A 19,606-nucleotide genomic window follows, 5' to 3' on the forward strand; every position below is an offset into this window, starting at 1 on the left:
TTTTCTGAATTTTTCATATTTATAATTTTTATGGCACAGTAATATTATACCACATTAATGTGCTTCAGTTTGTTTAGCTATTCCCAATTTTGTGGGTATCTATTTTCTTTCTAGTGCTTTGATACTTTAAAAAACAAAAGGTGCTGCTATGAATATTTTGTGTATGGTACCTCAATTTTTTTATCTACTTGGAGTATGTGCCTAGCAGTAGGATCTCTGGACATGGTCCCTTTAAAAAAATTAGTCACTTTTAGGAATAATTCCAAATTTCCTTCCAGAATGGTTAAGACCAATTCACTGCTCCATCAATAATAGTATATCAAGTGGGTCTACCTTTCCATAGCCCATCTAACAGGGGATAGACTCTTGGACATTTTTGCTCTAGTTCTAGAGTATTCTTTGAACCATCAAAAATGTAGATCTAGAAGACTCTGTGGGAAATGAAGGAAGGGTTAACATAGACCATATAAACTTCATGCCATATGTGCACAGTAGGATCATAGGAGCCTTAGAACTCATCTAGTAAAACCCCTTCGTTTTATAGAAAGTATATCTCCAAGTTACAGAATTTCAAAGTTGAAAGTGATGTCAAGGGCCCCCTGTCTGTCTCTGTCTTTCTGTCTGTCTTTTCCATATTCTCTCCCCAAGGTGAGGTACACCTTCCCCTTTTCTTCCTACGTACTTGGGAAGTTGGACATTCACCCCAGGCTCTTCATCTGTAAAATGGGGATAATAATACTTGTATTGCCTGCCTCACAGGGTATAGTCTAACCTATATCTGACAAAAAATTCACTCTACAATATACCCTATCAATAGTCATCCAGTCTTTACTTGTAGGTATCCTGGGAGAGAGAACACACTACTTTCAGAGGTGGCTTATTCCAGTTTTCGATGGCTCTGGTTGTTAGACAGGTTTTCTTTATATCAAGCCTCAGTTTGTTTCTTTTCATCACCTGAAAATTCCTTCCAGTTCTGCCTTCTAGGGCCAATTTGAATAAATCTAATCCCTTTTTCCTATCACAGCCCTTCATATGCCTGAGCACAGTTATCATGTTCCTCTGAAGTCTTTTGTTCTCTATGCCAAACAACCACGTTTCCTTCAACTAATGCTCATAAGCATGAACCTTCCATCACAAAGTCCTTCATTTTCCCAGTTGCCTTCTTGAACCTCCAGCTTATCAATGTTGATTCTCCATCATCCATAGATGTCTGTTAGAACTCCAGATTAGGTGAAACATGGCAGAACATGGCACATCTATAATTTTTTTTTTATTTCTGGACACTAGACCTCTCAAAGCAGCTTAAGACCAGAGACAAGCTTGTCCAACATTTTATTTCCCAAGCAATAGGTCTTCAATGAAATAACTATTCAATTCTACTTCTTAACTCTTTCCCATTCTTGGAACTGTAGTGGGATACATTTCCCAAAGCAGGCTGGGTACATACTGCAGGGTATCTGGCAGCAGAATCATTTAGAAGCTCAGGTTACTAATGTTCCCCTTTTCTTCCTGAAAAAAGCACAAAATATGTATGTTTTCCTGTAGGCCAATATATAAATGCCCCATTTTCTTCCATGAGAATTTTTCCCCTTCTGTTTCATTAAGGGTATAAATCTACATTACAAGTTCATGCCTCACTTTCCCTTCACAGTTTGGTAAACATGTGGAAGTACTTGGGGAGGAGGGTATAGTCAAAGCACCTCAGTTTGTCTAGGAAAAATGAAAGAGGGTAAGGACAGGATTTCCATCTGGTATGGGAGAAGGGAGAGTTCAGTACTGTACTTTGTTAATGAGGAATGAAACAAAGAATGGTGGGTAAATTGGCCAGTGTAGCTCTACACTGTGGTTCATAGATTATAGATCACAAGCTAGACAGAATCTTTGAGATCACCTACTAGAATCTCCTTATTTTTTTATTTACTTGTTTTTACAGCTGAGCAAACTAAGACCCTGAGAGGTTAGGTATCCCCACACCCCATGGACAGTCAAGCTGTATAGCCACCCCCGTGGTTTCCAGTTCTAAATATTTCAGGGCATCTGCTATGGCCAGCATTCTATTTCCTTGGGTGGCACTGCCAGGCTGGCTTTACTTACAGGGGCTCCCTGGGTGCAACTTACTCACCACAGACTTGAATTACTAGCTAAGCACACATATATGTTTTTGTACAAATACATGCAAACACTCTTATATACACATATATTCAGAAATATACACAAAACAATAATGAACCTGGAGAGTTGTGCCTTGCATAGTCTCTCTCTGTCTGTCTCTCTTTTCCATATTCTCTCCCTAAGGTGAGGTACACCTTTCCCTTTTCTTCCCACGTACTTGGGAAGTTGGACATTCACCCTAGTCTCTTCATCTGTAAAATGGGGATAATAATACTTGTATTGCCTACCTCACAGGGTTTGGGGGATAAAAAGACAGATGTAGAGTGACCTTCCTAATATCATATACACCATCAATGGCAGAGTTGGGACTGGGACCCAACCCAGGTTGCCTGGTTCTTGTTCCAGCTGTCTTTCTACTATACTGAACACTTTAGAATAAGTGGGCTACATCAATATAATTGTTATTATTTTTATAGTTGCTCTGTCTCACCCCAAGATAGTCATTGAATAGCAGTAGGGACCTGTTTCTTTGCCCTTCTTCACCAGGGTGTTAATCAAATGTACTTAAATATCTGAGGGGCCCAGAGGAGTAAGAGAATCTGAGTCATGGGATTCCAGGAAAGAGATAACTAAAAAACTATGTGAGTGAATTCTTCCTTCCAGGACATGACCTAGCCTCCCCTTGGAGAGTAATTGGGGAAGGGGCTGTGAGCTTGGCAGGGATCGATATCACTGGAGGCCTGGGGTGATGCCCAGAATCTCCCATCCCCCATTTTTCAATACTCCCATCAGCCAGGCTGCAGTCTGTCCCCTCACCCACCCACAAGGCCAGAAATGCTGATGAACAAAGCATTGCTACTAATGTGCAGCTGCTTTGCATATGATTTGAATATTGTTTATTTCATGTCGAAATTGCATAGCAATCCTCCTTTACCCCACCCTCCACCCCCCATTCCTATTTACACACACACAGAGCTACTGCTCCTTCCATGAAGGGCCTCCAGCCACTGCTGGCCAGCCTTGAAAAATGGCTTCTTGGGCTCTGGGGGATCGCCAAGTGCTTGGTGTTGTTAATGGTGTGGCCCATTTCTCCCACCCACAGGTCCTCGATGTGAATCAATCCCATGATGCAACATGCCTCCCCAGCCCCAGCTCTGACAATGATGGCCACGCAGAATGTCCCCCCGCCACCTTACCAGGACACCCCGCAGGTGAGTGTGCAGCCCCTGCCCCTCTACCCATCTTTGTCCTACTAGAGCTAAGCATTGGCTGGTGTTTCTGCCACTAAGTAATAAACAGGTAAAAGGAATATAGTAACCTAGAACCTAAAAAGTGAGACCTCCTGACAGTGACAGCAGAAGCAACCCTCTTAGCTAGAACACTTAGTGTAAGACCGAGGCCAAAGTCACAGTGTCAAGGTTAAGCAGAACCAACTGTCTTTCAGCTATTAACTCTTGGCATTTTTTCCATTGATATTTCCCACTCCCACCTCCCTATATTGTAGATAACTTGGAATGATTTTGAATCAAGAACACTTAGGTTAAAATCCAGTCTTGGATATTTATTAATTGTGCAACCATGGGCAAGTCACTCCTTGAGAGCCTCTCTTTTCTCATCTGTAATATGCGTATAATTATAACCTTAATATCTACTGACAGAGTTTTCAAGAGAATCTTGAACAAAAGAGTTTGTAAGCTTCAAAGTAGTATATCAGTCATTATCATCTGGATTGGGTAGCCTTCTTACTGTGTTGTTCCATACAGTAAGCTTCCTGGGGACAAGGATCACATGTGATGATATAACAAGCTCTCACTTGCTTTCTTTTCCTATTGTTTCTATGGCTACCACCTAAGGATTCAGGAACTCCTTCCTGGGGGCAGTAGTCTCTAGAGATAGTCCTGCTGTCTTATATTGGTTCTATATTCTCTCCTAAACAGGAAGGAATTAAGGAGCAAGACTTAAATGCAACAAAATTTACAGTACATTTGTGAATACTGATCAAATGATGAGTTACATAGAAACAAGCAATGTTAAGTACCCAGCACAGTTACAGAAGCTGTCTTTGTCCTGTTCTGAAGATAGGTGTTGTTAGTTAGAGCAGGGGTTTTTTACCTTGTCCCATCAGGGACCCCTTTGTCATTCTGATTGAAGCTGGGGACTTCCTCAGAATAATGTTTTCAGATGCATAAGATATGTAGGATTGTAAAGGAAACCAATTATTGAAATACAGTTATCCAAATATGTTAAAAAAAAAAAAAAGGTTATGAGGCCCCAGGTTAAAAAATCCCCCCGTTAGAAAGCTATCAACTCTGGATTGCTCCACTCAGTCAAACTGCTTTGCAATGCTGTTTGTTCTCCACCTTATTGTTTAACAAGTCCATCTCTTCTTCTTAGCTTAGTCATCACCTCTTCTTAACTCCAGACCCACATTTCTGTCTCTACCATAATATTCAATTAGTATCTCAACCTTATCATGTCTAGAACTAATTCATCATCATGTCTTCCACTCCCAAGTAACTTCAACCCCGCTCTTCTTCCTGACTTCCATATTTTTGCTAATGGCACCACCATCTTTCTATTTATGCAGTCATCCATTGTTTACAACAAAATATCATATACAACAACAACAAAAAAGTATTCAAGGTACATGTACTCTGGGGACTGTTTTTTCCCCCCAGCTCATACTCCTCTTTTATTTATCAGAGACTGACTCTCCACATATATCACCTAGCATTTTGTTTTTCCTCCCTTTAACATACTTTTTTTGTTTTTATTTTACAATTAAATTTTATTTTCAAATGAAGATCTCCCCTCTCTTCCTTCCTCCCTACCTGCATTGAGAAAACAAGAAAAATACTGCCAGTATTACAAATGTATATAGGCAAGTAAAATAAATTCCCAAAATGACCATGTCCTCCCAAAATGTCTCAGTCTGCACTCTTGTCTCCATCATGTCTTTATGAAGAGCAAGGCAGAATATTTAATTACACGTCCTCTGGAATCAGTGTTAGTCATTGTGTGAATCTCCCTAAGATACTTTTCACAGAATGTTATGTATTGAAATTATCTGTACTTCTGTCTTATTCTCAACTAGATTTTAAGCTTCATAATGGTAGGGACCATGTCTTCATTGAATTTTGTATTTTCCCAGCACCTTGGACAGCACTGTTCAAATAGGAGGGGCTTAATTAAAGTGTGTTGTGAGTATCTTATAAAGTTTCAACTCTGTTTAGCTTTTTTGTGAGTTCCACCCCTTTCCTTCAATGTCCTTAACCTGATAAAAGGAGATATCATATTGACCTTGTTCCAAGTGGTTGCTGAGAGAAACAGATCATTGGCCCTGTGCATAGACATTATTCTTTGCTTATGTACCTTGGTTCAAATTGTGTGGGTGCACCAAGGTATCCAGAAATACATTGAGGTATAAAGGAACTTTATTGAAGGGGATAGGCTCACATTTCCAGAATCAGGAGGAAGCCCCAAGAAAGACCCTGCAAAAAGATAATCCATACTGGATACTTCCAGTATCAGGATGTAGGCTTCAGCAAGCTTAATTAGTGTAGAACTTTTATTCTGACCAGCAGGAAGTATGCAACCCAGAGAGTCAATTAGGTCTTTAACTAGCACCAGATAACAGAGGTCACTTGTTCACACCACTGCCCAAATATAATTCTGCTGACCAGGGTCAGGTAGCAGTCTGACCAAGAGAAACTCTTTGTTCAGCCTAGTTCTCTAACTGAAGTCTTCTGCACCTTCTGTTTCCTACACTACTTCTGTTTCAGGAAATTTGAACTGAACTGGAAACTTGTTAACAGCCTCTGTTTTCAGCACATTGTAGTTCTTATCCCTAGGGCATGGAAAGACATGTACTGGTCAATTGGAGAAACAAGTATAAGGGATGAAAATAATTTGTCTTGGGTAAGGGAAAGCTAGTTGTAAAATTCTGGAACTTGTTCACTATATTTAAGATTATAAATGGAACTTTATTACATGGAAACATTAATAAATAATAAGTGGTCATATCTGTACCAGGTACAATAAAAGAGACACTCCACAGTAGGGATGTAGTTTAGCTGTAAACTTGAATTTCCTAGTAGTAAAAGATGTGATACTACCACAAAGGTCATGGACTTCTTGCCCTAGAAATTCTTCATGGAACTCACCCCTGATAAGAGAAGAGGACTGGACCATATGATTTCTAAGGTCCTTTCAAGCTCTGAAATGCTGTGATCATCTCCAACAACCTGGACTGTGTACTTATAGAATAAACTAGATGACTTCTGTAGAAAAAAAAGAATTCTCGTTGCTTATGTGATAAATCAGTCAATAAACTTACTATGTAGCTGGCATTGTGCTAAGTACTAGGGATATAAATACAATAAATGAAATAATTTCTGCCCTCAAGGAACTTGAACTCTAATGGAAGAGATGACAGGGACATACAGAGATGTATATAGGATGAAAATAAAGAGATCAAATAGAAGCTAGTTGGAGAGACAGAGAACCCTCATAGCTGGGAGTTTCAAAGAATGCTTTACCTAGAAAGTAATTTTTGAGCTGTCTTGAAGGAAGAGAGGGATTCTATGACACAGGTGAGAAAGGGATGCATTCCAGGTATGAGGAACAGTCAGTAAAAAGGCAAAGAAATGGGATATTATGTGTTAAACAACAACAGAAGGCCAATTTGGCTGGAAAAGAGCGTACAAACTTAAAAAAACAATTTATATTTTCTCTTAGTGTCAGTAGAAAGCCATTGGAGTTTTATTGAATAGAAGAGTAATGTGGTCAGATCTTCCCTTAAAGATAATCCCTGGGATTGCATATGGAAACAAGGAACCACAAAAGGGAGGTGTGGTTCCTTGTCCATATGCATGTATGACTCAGGATACCATACCTTCCTCTTACAGTCTTACCATCTCTCCTTTGTTTCCCTGACTCTTTTCTCTCCTTTCTACCATGGAGTCCTATAAGTGAGGCAGGTCAGTCTTCTCCAGTTGGCATTTTCTTCTATAATTCAGGAAAGATGCTGCACCTCTGGCAACAGAAAGGAGACTGAGGATGTACACCTTGAATTCAGCCTCCTCTCTCAGAGGCTTTCAAAAGGTACCTTCTATGTAGGGTGGAGCCTCAATTCCTTCTTCTCCCTAAGCCATTATCCTCAGGGTAACTTGATCTCCATAGGTCAAAACAAGAAAAGGCACTGGGAATCACTATGATGGCTGTTTGGCACCCTTCTTCAGATGGTAAAACATGGTTAGGAGAGGAAAGATGGGTCAAGGAAGAATGTGGGGCTAAGCTGTTGAAAGAAATATTTCTTCTATATAAAGTTTCCTCCCCCAAAGTAATAATTTTATTTATGACTATGAGTCTAGTGTTCCAGAGACAATACTTTCTCTGCCTTGGCTTCTTCTCCTTTCTTGCTTCCTCACTCATTAACCTACCTTAATAACTCACATTCATATAGTGCTTTAGGTTTGATGAGCGTTTTCCTTATAACTCCCTATGAAGAATTCCAGGGGATGAACTTATTCCCAATTTACAAGTGATGAAATTGAGACTCTGAAAGGTTAAGTTATTTCCTGAAGTTTACATAGCTAGAAAATGGTAGAAATGAGAATAAAACTCAGATCTCCTAACTACAAGTTCAGTACTTCTTCTACTCTGCCATGCTTTTCCTGTGCCCACAAATGCTCCTAATTCTCTGCCATAAAAGAACTCACAAGGCCAAAGTTAAAATGTTTTACACACATGAAACAGTAAAATGACAATTCTAGGCAGAATATGATTAGATGCTACAGTGAATGAACCAGACAATGAATCCTATAGGAATCTACAAGCTCATAGGGAGTCCAGGATATTAGAATGGAACAGAACTCACATGCCATATATATCCCATACTGTGTATCACATAACTGAACAAGAATCTTGTCAAGAGTATACTGGAAAAGTGGCCCTAGCCCGGAGACATCTAAATGAGAGAAAGCTTTACAATTCTCCAGGGAATTCCACATTTGGACAGTTCAAAATTTTAGGAAATTTTCCTTATATTAAAGCCTAAACTTGCTTTTTTGAGATGTCTACCTTTTCTGCCACATTATGGCCTGTGGGGTCAAACTAAATAAATTGAATCCCTCTTCTATGTGACAATTCATCAGATCTTTTAAATCAGTCATCATGTTCCTAACTCTGCTCTTTTCTAGGTTAAAATACTTATAGCTCCTTCATCCTGTCTTCATATAGTATGATCTGGAATCCCTTTAACTTCCTTGTTGCCTTCTTGTAGACATTCTTTCCTAAAATGTGGCATCCAGAATAGAAAGAATTTATTCCATATGTGTTCTGACCAGGCAGAGAAAGTGAAACATAATGCCTATAGTCCTGAGACACTACACCTGTCTAAATGCACTCTGAAGTCACGTGTCCTTTTTTGACTGCCATGTCACATTGTTGACATGACATCAATCCATTAAAACTCCCAGATCTTTTTCCAGTAAACTATGATTTAGCCATTCCCCTGCCCCCATCTCTACCTCCCATTTTGAGCTAGTGAAATTTATCTTTTCAGCCCAAGCATAAGATTTTGTATATATCCCTATTGAATTTAATCTTATTAGTAACCTGTTGTAACCTGTCAGCTTCTTTGAGGATCTTGATTCTATCATCTACCATATTGCCTATCCCTCCTATATTTGTATCATCTGCAAACTTAATGAGACTATCACCAATGTTTTTTTCCTCCAAGTTATTAGAAAGACTGCTAAAGTTTTTGAATCAGAGAATTATAGCCCAACATTTGTACTTGTGTGACCTTGGGAAAGTTATTTAATCTCTCTGGGCCTCACTTTATTTTTTTTGTCTTTTTGGAGGGGGGAAGGTAGGGGGCAATTGGAGTTAAGTGACTTGCCCAAGGTCACACAGCTATTACGTGTTAGTTGTCTGAGGTTGGATTTGAACTCAGGTCCTCCATATTCCAGGATGGATGCTCTATTCACTGAGCCACCTAGCTGCCCCATGGGCCTCACTTCTTTATTAAAATTATGAGGGTAGACTTAACAACCAGTCTCTTTTTGTTTTAAGTTTATGATCAAGTAAATGATAAAAATGTTAAGACAGTATATGGCGAAGCACAGATCCCTGACTCCACTTGAGACATCCTTGCAAGTTAGCATCAAACCATTAATTTCTTTGGGTACAAACCTTTAACTAGTTCTGAATCTACCTCAAAGCAGTGGCGTCAAAATCAAATAGAAATAGGAGCCACTACATCTTATATAAGGATCCCTGTAGGCCACATATTGACTTAGAAAACCACACGTTTATATTTTTTCTTTTTTTATTAATACATCAACACATTAAAATCAAATAGGAACTACATTTTAACTTGGTTCATGCCACACTCGGGAGTGTTGTGGGCAACATGTGGCCTGTGGACTTTTAAAGTGTTACTATCTAGCCCACATGTCTTCAACTTCTCCATTTAAAATAACATGAGATGTTCTCAAATACTTTACTAAAATCTAGGTAAGCTGTATATAAATCAGTTCCTCTTATCAACCAACCTAGTTACCCTGTCCAAGAAGGAAAAGGGGTTATTCTGGCATGACCTGTTCTTGAAGCCATGCTGCCTCTTTATTATTGATACTTCCTTTTCTAGATAATCACAAACCATCCCTTAGTGACATTTTTCTGCCTCTACTCTCTTCCCTTTTTCCAAAATGGGAATAATTTCCCTTCTGTAACTCTCCAGTACTTTTCCCATTCACCATGATCAAAATTTAAATTAAATTTTTCATTGAAATTAATTTAATTAATTCCTTTTTTTAAATGTAAGTTTATTTTTATTTTTTATTTTTAATATTATTTACATTTTTAACTTAAACACCAAATAGGATAAGTACCGTGTTTCCCCGATAATAAGACCTATCCCGAAAATAAGCCCTATTGAGATTGCTACTGTAGTGAAGGTGATCCCCTGTGCTACATGCTACATTACGGTACCCTCTGTATGCACCGTCGTCTCCCCCGCCCCCCCCCCGTGAAACTCGCGTCATCCTGTTCTTCCCCAGTGATTTGCTTGTAATCACTGTAATTACAATTTGCTTGTAATCACCAAATTGCTGTCAATGTTCATTAAAATAAGCCCTCCCCTGAAAATAAGCCCTCTGGTGTTTTTCTGTCCAAAGAAAAAAAAAAATAAGACAGTGTCTTATTATCGGGGAAACACAGTATGTGTTTTTAACTGTGTTTGTGTGAGTTATTTTTATCTATCTTTGTTTAAATGAGGTTCATGGGATACCTATTCCTTTCACTGTTTCATCTATGTGTGTATATTGTTTGTCTCATTCACCCCAAATATATGAGATAATAAATTACCTTCCCCTTTCCCTCCTTTCTTCCTTAACATTGCCTCCTAACTCTTTAATTTTATGTCTTGAAGACATTAGGGTTCTGAAAAGACATTTGTTACTTCTTCGCCTCTAACATGTAAATAACTTGTCCTTAAATAGCCTTTTAAAATTGATTTACTGTAACCTGTGTTTCTCTTGAGTTCTGCATTTATATTTCAAAGTGTCTACTAAAATAAATTTTAAAATGTCTACTAAAGTTTTGTCCTTTTTTTTTTTTTGCTTTTTGGAGGGGGAAGGCAGGGCAGGTGGGGTTAAGTGACTTGCCAAAGGTCACACAGCTAGTAAGTGTTAAGTGTCTGAGGTCAGATTTGAACTCAGATCCTCCTGACTCCAGGGTCAGTGCTCTATTCACTGTGCCACCTAGCCGCCCCAAGTTTTGCATCAGGAATGCTTGGTAGTCTCTATTACATTAAAGATCTATCCTCCAACCCCCCCTCCCCTTAAGATAATAATCCTTTTTCCTCAGCTTTTGTCTTTTGCTTTTTGGGATATTATATTCCAAGCTCTTCTATTTTTCAAATTTTCAGCTACCAAGTCTTATGTGATCTTGATTGTAGCTCCATAGTACTTGAGCTTTTTCTTTTTGCTACTTGTAGCATTTTATCTTTTCATTGGATGTTTCAGATTTTGGCTATGGTATTCCTGGGAATTTCCATTTTGGTGTTTCATTCAGATGATTCGTGGATTCAATTTTCATTTTGCCCTCTGGTTCTAAGAAATCTGGGTAATTTTCATTTATGATTTCTTTAAATAGAGTATCCAAGGTTCTTTTGGTCATCATTTTCAGGTAATTTGGTGAGTCTTAGATTCTCCCTCCTTGACATCTTTCCCAGGTTAGATGTTTTTGTTATTATATACCTTCCATTTTCTTTTACTTTTTTTAATTTTTCCATCTTGTAATTCAGTGTTAACATTTCTTATTGCTTCAGAGTAATTTTTTTTTCTGTTTGACGCATTCTAATTTTTAAGGAGATCAGTTCTTCAGTAAGCTTTATCACCCACTCTGTTAAGGTATTAATTCTCCTTGCCATTTTTTTCCTCTTTAGCTATTTCATTTAGTTTCTCTTGATTTCTTTTACTCCTTGGGGCCAGAACATTCTTTTCTCTGAGGTTCTACTTAGACTTGTTATGAGTTTACAGTTTTCTTTTGTGTTTGCTTCCCTTTTTTTTTTTAGCTTTTTTTAAATTAACAAAAATTTATTTTTTCTCTTCCCTTTAAAGAGAAATGAAACATTGTGTTCAAGGTCTTTTTTTTTCTTCTCTTTACTCATCTCTAGCCTTAGTTTCTGGACTGGGGGCTTGTTCTTGCATCAAACTCTGTTCCCATGCTTCTGGGTAGGCCCTACTTAATCAAAAATTTAGGTGGCTAAGGCTAGATTCTCACTTTTGTAGTAATTATCTGGCCTTTCTTCTGCTGCAGTTTAGTTCCAGGTTACTTAGATTCTGGATTGGACATGGGTTGACTGCTAGTTTAAGCCACTAACTGCTTATATGCTAGTCTGGCCCTGACTAGGAGAGGCATGAAGCCCCCATGTCTCCCCTACCTATCTGGGTAAGGCTTTCACACTGTGGCACTAGGCTGCCTTCTACTTTGTCTTATATCTCACCTTGGAATCAGGGATACTTAAATTCAAATCCTGCCCCAGAAACTTACTGACTTTATGATTCTGGGCAAATTGTTTAACCTTTCTCAGCTAGATTCTTCAACTATAAAGTGAGGACAGTAATAACACCTTACCCTCTAGGGTTGTTGTGAGGATAAATAAGATAACATATGTAAAATACTTGATAAACTTTAACATGCTATATAAATGTTACTTTTATTCTTGTGACTTGGAGAACTTCTCTTGGCCTCTTTGGTACCCTGACATCAAGAGACACCAGTCTCCTCCATCCTTCCTTCTCCTACCTCCTGTGTCAGTAGGAGGGGAAAATAAGTAGCACTGAGGGAAGAGGATGAAAAATAAGGACATTGTCATGTCTAGTCCATATTTGCATTTATTCATTTTGTATTTATACTTCGTCTATTTATATAAGCATTTGCTGTTGGTCCCATTAGAATGTAAGCTCCTTTAGAGTAAGGGCAGTTTTATTCTTTGTATTTCTATCTCCAACACTTAACACAGTGCCTGACACATAGTAGGAACTCAGTTCTTGTTGGGGAATTGATTGACAGGGAGGATGGGACAGATTAAAAAAACACTTGCTTTGGAATTAGAGAGTCTCGATTTTAATGTATCTCTGCCTCCTGTGACCAGGTACATCTCTGGGTCTCAATTTCCTCATCTTTAAAATTAGGAGGCGGGAGTTAACAGCCTCCAATTAAGTCTGTGATCCTATCACTTTATTCCCAAAGACTTATACTCCATCTTATCTGGGTCACAATATCATCCCTGGTATTTTCTTGACCCAACACATGGGGAGAAGATATTCTGTGACCCTGGGGGAGCTATGAGGAGAACTCATTAAGCAGGTGTAAGGAAAGGAGTCCCATCCTCTCCTGCCGGGGACCCCAGTGCTCTTGGCCTCCACACTGGGTGGAGATAGCATGTAGACTGGGGAGACTGGTTCCCTTCTTGAGAATTCTGGAGTTAGCCTAACCATGTTACTTCCTTTGCAAAGCTTTACCAGCTGGGGCAGCTGGGAGAAGTTTTGGCCTGGCAGGGATTAATTGGAGAGCTGCAGCCTGTGCTGCCCAAGAATGTCAGTCGGGGGGTAGTTAAGTGTGAAGAGACTAATTTAATTCACATTATGCTGCCGGATTAACAAATCACAGCTGCTGTGGGGAGGAGGAGGAGGCTGTTGCAGCCCCAGGTACTTAGCCCCCTATGGATCAAGAGCTGTACTGGCCTAAGGGAGGGGGAGATTGCTTCTACTAGCCATTAGCAGGGGATAGGGGAGTGGGGGCTGTTTTGGGAAATTTGCTTTTGGATCGATCGCCAGGACCTCCGATCTGAAGATTATAGAATTATGGGCTGTTAAAGCACATATAAAAGCCAGAAATTATTACCCAGCTTCCTCATTTTAGGTACCTTAGACTCAGAGAGCTAAAGTAGTTTGTCCAACGACACATGCATGGCCTTAAACAGAGACCTAGGAACAAAACCCAGTTCTTGTGACTCAAATACTGTACCCCAGGCTTGATCTTTAAGGGTGCCTTTCTTGAAAATTTGCAATTTTTTTTTTCTGCAAAGAAACAGTTTTGGCCTGGTATTAACACTGCAATGGCCACTAGTCTCATTCTGTTTTTTACAGGCCAGTATCATTTCTGATGATCACTCACCAAAAAAGGAAGGAAAAAAAGATATGGTATCATCAGTGAAGTGAATATGCCAAGGAGATATTGAAGGACTGGCTGGATTGTTTTTGTCTCTCTTTGTAGTCTCAGCATGTAGCACTGTGGCTGGCACATAGTAAGCACTTTATAAATATGTTTCTTGGTTGATTAATGTTTTGCTGATCTCTTACTTCACTGGGCAATGCTGTATTGATGATCTCATTCCTGGGGACCAAGAGAGACTTCCAGAAACCCTCTACTGAGCTGAATCCTAGACTCTTACTGAAGGAGGTTAGAGGGGGAAGTACAGGAAACAAAAGCATCTGGTAGATGGGGGAGGGTTGATCTCTTTTTAGCCAGGCTGGCCTCTGAGGCCAGTTGGCCTGGGGCTTTCTGAGCCTTTTCCCTTTCCCCTCTTCTTCCCTGCTGTGTCTTTTAGGAATGGCTTCTTTCTGTGAAGGCCCTTCAGTATATTCTCTGATCCCAGAGAAGCTGGTCTGTACAGAGCTGTCTCTCTCTTCTTGTCTCCCTTTCCCGAGTTAACTCCCCAATCTCTTTCGCCATTCCATTTTTTTTCCTTCCCTCTTTTCATCTACCTGCCACTCCACCCTCCTCTCCTGGCTACCATTGCTCCACTGGCTTCCTCATAATGCTCATTTTTCATTAAAAAAAAAAAAAACGGCAAACTTTTAGGTGTTAGAATGTCTGGAAACTATAAGCGAAAGGAAAGTAACCTCAGTCAAGGCCCTCAAGGGAGCCCTTTCCAAGCATAAAGATTCAGAGACTCTGCATTTTCTTTCATTCCCTGGCCTCACTGCTTTCTAATCCTGTGAGACTTGATACTTAAATATCCTGAGACCAACGTTCACTGGGACCACTTTCTCAGAGTTCTACTACAAGTAAGAGAATGACCAGTGGAGGCAACTGAAACTTCTGAAAATAAAGAAGAAACCAAACCCAGAGCCTTCCCTCTGAGACTAGAGCAACCATTTTAATAATGTTCTCCTTGTGCTAAGGGCTAGCATAATCTATTCAAATGCACAGGAGGATCTCACTTTCGAAAATTAGGAATCCGAATTAAAATATTCCCAAGCCCCGGACCTTCTTCATAGTAAATTAGAATTTTTTTCAAGGGACGTTCTTTCTTAGCAATTTCATTCTTGAAGTTTGGGGAATAAAGTTATTAAACGAAAGGGTTTTTTTCTTCCCTTCTTTTTAGCAGAAAAGCATTAATGGCAACATCCCATCCTATTTGGGACTGGGCCAACTGATGAGATGGCAAAGTAGTTTCTCATGTGATTTCGGACGCTTCTGGCTGGTTGCCCTCATTCTGTCTTGGGGAACCTGTTCTTAGTTGCATGGACTGGGTCACTGGATTTACTATACAATGGAAAGGAAATGTGGATAAAGGAAGGACAACAACAAGGCCCTTTAACTCCTTAGTGAAGGCAACTACTTCCTTCTACTGGAGATGCCCCTGTTAAACTTGAAACACAGTGTAGCTACACCTACAGCTGCCAACAGTGCCATTAGAGATCCTATCTACCAATCCCTGGCATGCATTTTCTTGGCCTACAAAACACAAATAGAATTTAGAAGCTCTCAGAAGGTACCAGTAGTCCATCTATTGTCTCAATGTAAAGATTTCCCTAACAAGGGTCATATGTGTGGTCCATCTATCCATCCAGTTTAATGTGTTAATTCTCTGAGTCATGTATTCTTCCCTCCTTCAGCCTGGCTATTTGCCACTTGAATGATTACAGCCTCTTCCCCACCAGGCTTCTTGCCTCTGGTACCCAGAGAATGACCTTTAACTTAGTTTCAAAGATGTCTTCTCTTCTTGTTACTCTGACCATACTATGCCCCCTTCTTGAGGTCCCAATAGACCCTGTAGAGCCAATAGTCCCAATAGACTCTGCATCATAGTATTTTCTCAGGCCTCAGAATGAGTGCTCTGATTGTGGTTTCCTCTTTATTACATAGCTTCAGTTGCTTCCCCTGGCCATTTTCTTGCTTGCACAGGAGCACACATCCCAGCCTAGACCTCTTCCTCTAGCATAGTACTTGGCAGAGATAGGTGCTTGTTAACTGAATGACTTTGAGGAAAATTTGCTCTGTACCTCTGTTCTTCAATTTATCCCACTTCTGCTTCTGAAATTTATAGTATAGTGGAAAGAAGACTGGACAGCGTGTTGGGTTGTGATCCTGGCTCCAACAAGGAGTGAGTCTGTTTCCCAGGCTCCCTCACAGAGACCTTGAAAGGCCTTGGGTTTGAATTCCAGCACTTTCACTTAAAATACTTCTGTGTGACTTTGGGTCTTCAGGGAGACTGGCCTCAGTGGCCAAGTCCCTTCCCCCTCTGAGTCAGAGGTACCTGTAAGTACCTCTGCACTTTGATTGCTGATTTGAAAGCATTTTCTCCTGTATCAGTCACCACCTCTGAAAGCCTGCTTCCTCCAGGAATCCTTCCCCCATTAGGTGGAAGAGATAGGGGTAATTTCTCTAGCCTCAGTCTTTCAACCATGATATTCCCATAGCCCCTATGCCCGCAAACTACTTCACACATTCTCTTCTCCTTAACTTTTATACAAGATAGCTATGATAGTATTAATGTAGCATTATGTCCGCTTCAATAATAACGGCATTTTTGGTAGCACTTTAAAGCTAGAAAAGGGTTTTACGTGTTATCTCACTTCCTTCCCAAAACAGTCCTGTGAAGTAGGTGCTGTTACTGCCCCCATTTTTCAGATGAGGAAACTGAGAAGTTGTGACTTTTCCTGGTCACCCTAGTAGGTGTTTAAAGTCACACTCAAACTCAGGCCTTCCTGACTCCAAATCTAACATTCTTCCCCCTGTACCACCTACAGCTGCCAAATGAAATATTTTATCTGGTCTATGAAGCAGTATTAGGCTTCAGCTGTCTGTCTGTTTGGTTATTAGACTAGAAAGAATGGTAGAGACCTTTTTTTTGTCTAACTCATTAGAGCCTCACACCAAACTGGGAACTAAAACAAGTATATTGTATAAGGAATCACAGAATGTGAACTTTGGAAAGGACTTTAGAGATTTTTCTATTCCTTTTAGACATAGGAGGAAAGTGAGACTCAGAGTAGTGCCGGGGCTTGCCTAAGATAACACAGGTAGTTAGCAACAAAACCAGGACTGGAGAGAATCCAGATCTCCTGCTTCTCAAACCAGTGCTTTCCCCCTTCTGTCACCTCTCCACCCTTACTGCCTTTTAAATATGACAGGTAGTCTGAGACACAATAGCCTATACTTCTTAACTCCACCTTAGGAATTTGACTGCTAGATGATAAAAAGGATTTCCATATCCCTAACTGTTATGGACTGTAGCTTTCTCTACTCCCCCACAGAGTCTGGAGGGAACTCTGAGACATGACAACTCCAGGTCCTAGGAAATTTTCCCAGAAGGCAACCTGAGATTTGATGGGTGGTCTGCATGGGAGAAACATACTTTCTATAGTTTTCCAAGTTGGGAGAGCTAGAGGGTCCTGAGCCCTTGAATGCTCTGCCTAGAGGCCTAATATCTTAATACTGTCTCCCTTCTACTTTGGGAAGCTTGTTCTACTCTGCAAGGAATAGATCTGAGCTTCTGGTAGGGGCGCTTTGAGGAAGGGACCCATCCCATTGAGATTGGCCTAGGCATGCCTCTCTTGTGCTTTCTACAGCTTCTCTCTCCTCCCATTTCACTTCACCCCACCCCACTCTGGCCTGGCTGGACAGACAGTATTGGGAAACTGGACTAAGCTTTGATCAGTCATTAGAATCCCCATGCTGGTTTCATTAACTGAGAAGCAGGAGGGGGCAGCTGGGGCCCCTGGCTGTGAATGGCCTCCATCCAGGCCATGCAGCTGTGACGGGCAGCCCTGGGTTCAGATGTTTTCACACTTGCTTTACATTCCTCTCATCTCTTTAAGGGCTGCAGAGCCCCCTGCCTTCCAGGCTGCTGGTGAAACACTCACTTTGCAGCAATACAGTGAATTCAGCCAATTTCAAAGTTCCCCTGAGCCTTTTCTGTGGCTGATTGACAGCTCCCTGTGGCCCCAAGGGCAACACCCCAGGGACCCTGTTTGGGGACTTACCTTCTCTCTCTTTGACATATCAGCACTGACTTTTCTCTCCTTTTTTCCTTTTCTTTCGTTTTTTTTTTTTTTCCTGCCGGGTCTTTCTTCTCTTTGTGCATGGCCCTATCTCTCTATCTTGTCTGTAGCCATCTGTTTTGTTTTGTTTTTTTTTTTAAATTGAGCAAAGTCCTTCTTGACTTAGCTCACTCAGCTGCCTGACCACCATGTGGTTGTGTTGGCTGAAGAAGCTTCAGAGCTGAACTTCCACTATAGGCTTAATTCATGAGCTCTTTGTGTCCCTTGTTTGGTATACAGTCAGCAATTTTACTTTTAAATGTGAGAAAAGTCAATTGTTGAATGGCCTGGATGTGCTTTTCCTTAGATATTTCTGTTCTTCACCTAGACCCCAAATCCTGCTGTCATATTGTCTATCCTTTAACCAGCCATGAGTCCACATGTACAAGGCTTAAAAAGAAATCTGGCTGAACCTAATAAAAATCATGCAGTGAGCCTCAGGAGAAATTTCTTACGTTCCTTTCTCCTTTCCTTTGGTCTTCATGGGCAGGGTGGGAATAAGGGCAAGGTGCTAGAGGATTCTAAGCATTTGTTATAGGCAGATTCTGGTATTCTTAGAGCTTAGTGATCTGGAAACAGAAATGAGAGGGATAAAAAAGGAACAGGAGAATGATGGCGATTCAGGGATTTTGTTCTAGCTTTACTACTGGGTTCTATGCAGCATTAAGTGCAATTACTCTCACTTCTCTGTGCGTTGTTATTTCTTTTTAAAATAGGGCAAAATACTTTATCTACTTCAGGCTTTTTGTGGGAACCAAATGAGATAGTAAAAGTGAAAAGCTTTTAAAAGTATAGAAATTAGTGGTAGTTGGCATTTCTTTTTATTTTATTGGGAAAGAAGATTTTGAAGCTAAGCATTTATTTAGAAATATTTTAAAATAACAATTTTTCAAATAAAAATATATTCATCCCTTCATGTGCTGCTTTTGAATTCTTCCTCAGTTTTTTTTCATTCATTTAGACCATAGACTAATGAATTAATAATATATTTGGGATTTGTGAAAGTCCAAGTGCCCTATAATCCATCTAAGTAGCTAAATTTAGCCTGACTCAATTGTTACTCCATGTGGTACAATGGAAAGAGTGCTAGATTTGGAGTCAGAGATCCTGAGTTCAAATCCTGTCTCTGCTACTTCCTACCTATATGACATTTGACATCTCCTGACCTCAAGTTTCTTCATCTGTATTATGACAAAGTTGGACTTCAGAGGCTCCTTTCTATTCTAAGTCTTACCCTTTCCTCTTGACAAGGAGACCTAGTTGAGGAAGCAGTTAGGTTTAGAGGGCCTCAAATACTTGACACTGAATCACTGAGTCTCAGGGTTGGATAGGACCAATCCAGTCACCTCAGGAATTCCCTCTGTACCATCATCAAGTGGCCACAAAAAAAGCTGACAAGAGCAGAAAATGGCAAATGCTAGAGAAACTGTGGGAAAACAAATACTTTAATGCAATGTTGGAACTTTGAACTGAAGTGACCATTCTGGTAAGCAATTTGGAACCATGACCAGTAAATTATTAAATTGTGCATACCCTTTAAGCCATCTGTACTCCCACCCAAAAAGATCAAAGAAAGAGGAAAATAGCCTATATGTACAAAAAATACTTAAAGCAGCTCTTTTTGTGGTGTAAAGGAGTGGAAACTGAGG

The 19,606-nt window shown here is 40.1% G+C and overlaps 1 protein-coding gene across 6 annotated transcripts in view; it reads left to right on the forward strand.

The window, feature by feature from the left end:
- The window catches only part of PKNOX2 (PBX/knotted 1 homeobox 2), a 356,188-nt gene that overhangs the window by 239,060 nt on the left and 97,522 nt on the right, over window positions 1-19,606 (forward strand). For 4 of the 6 annotated variants that reach the window (XM_069080546.1, XM_069080551.1, XM_069080547.1 and 1 more), the window contains one exon: window positions 3,215-3,323. The exons of the other annotated variants lie outside the window; for them this stretch is intronic. In XM_069080546.1, the coding sequence (XP_068936647.1) occupies window positions 3,237-3,323 (87 nt within the window). In that variant the 5' untranslated portion in view covers window positions 3,215-3,236. The remainder of the gene's footprint in view (window positions 1-3,214; window positions 3,324-19,606) is intronic. 6 annotated transcript variants of the gene reach the window in all.

The sequence above is a fragment of the Petaurus breviceps genome, unplaced genomic scaffold, assembly GCF_028583685.1.
Source record: "Petaurus breviceps papuanus isolate PSGF00001 unplaced genomic scaffold, PetGlider_PUasm1.0 91133, whole genome shotgun sequence".
Taxonomy (NCBI): Eukaryota; Metazoa; Chordata; class Mammalia; order Diprotodontia; family Petauridae; genus Petaurus; species Petaurus breviceps.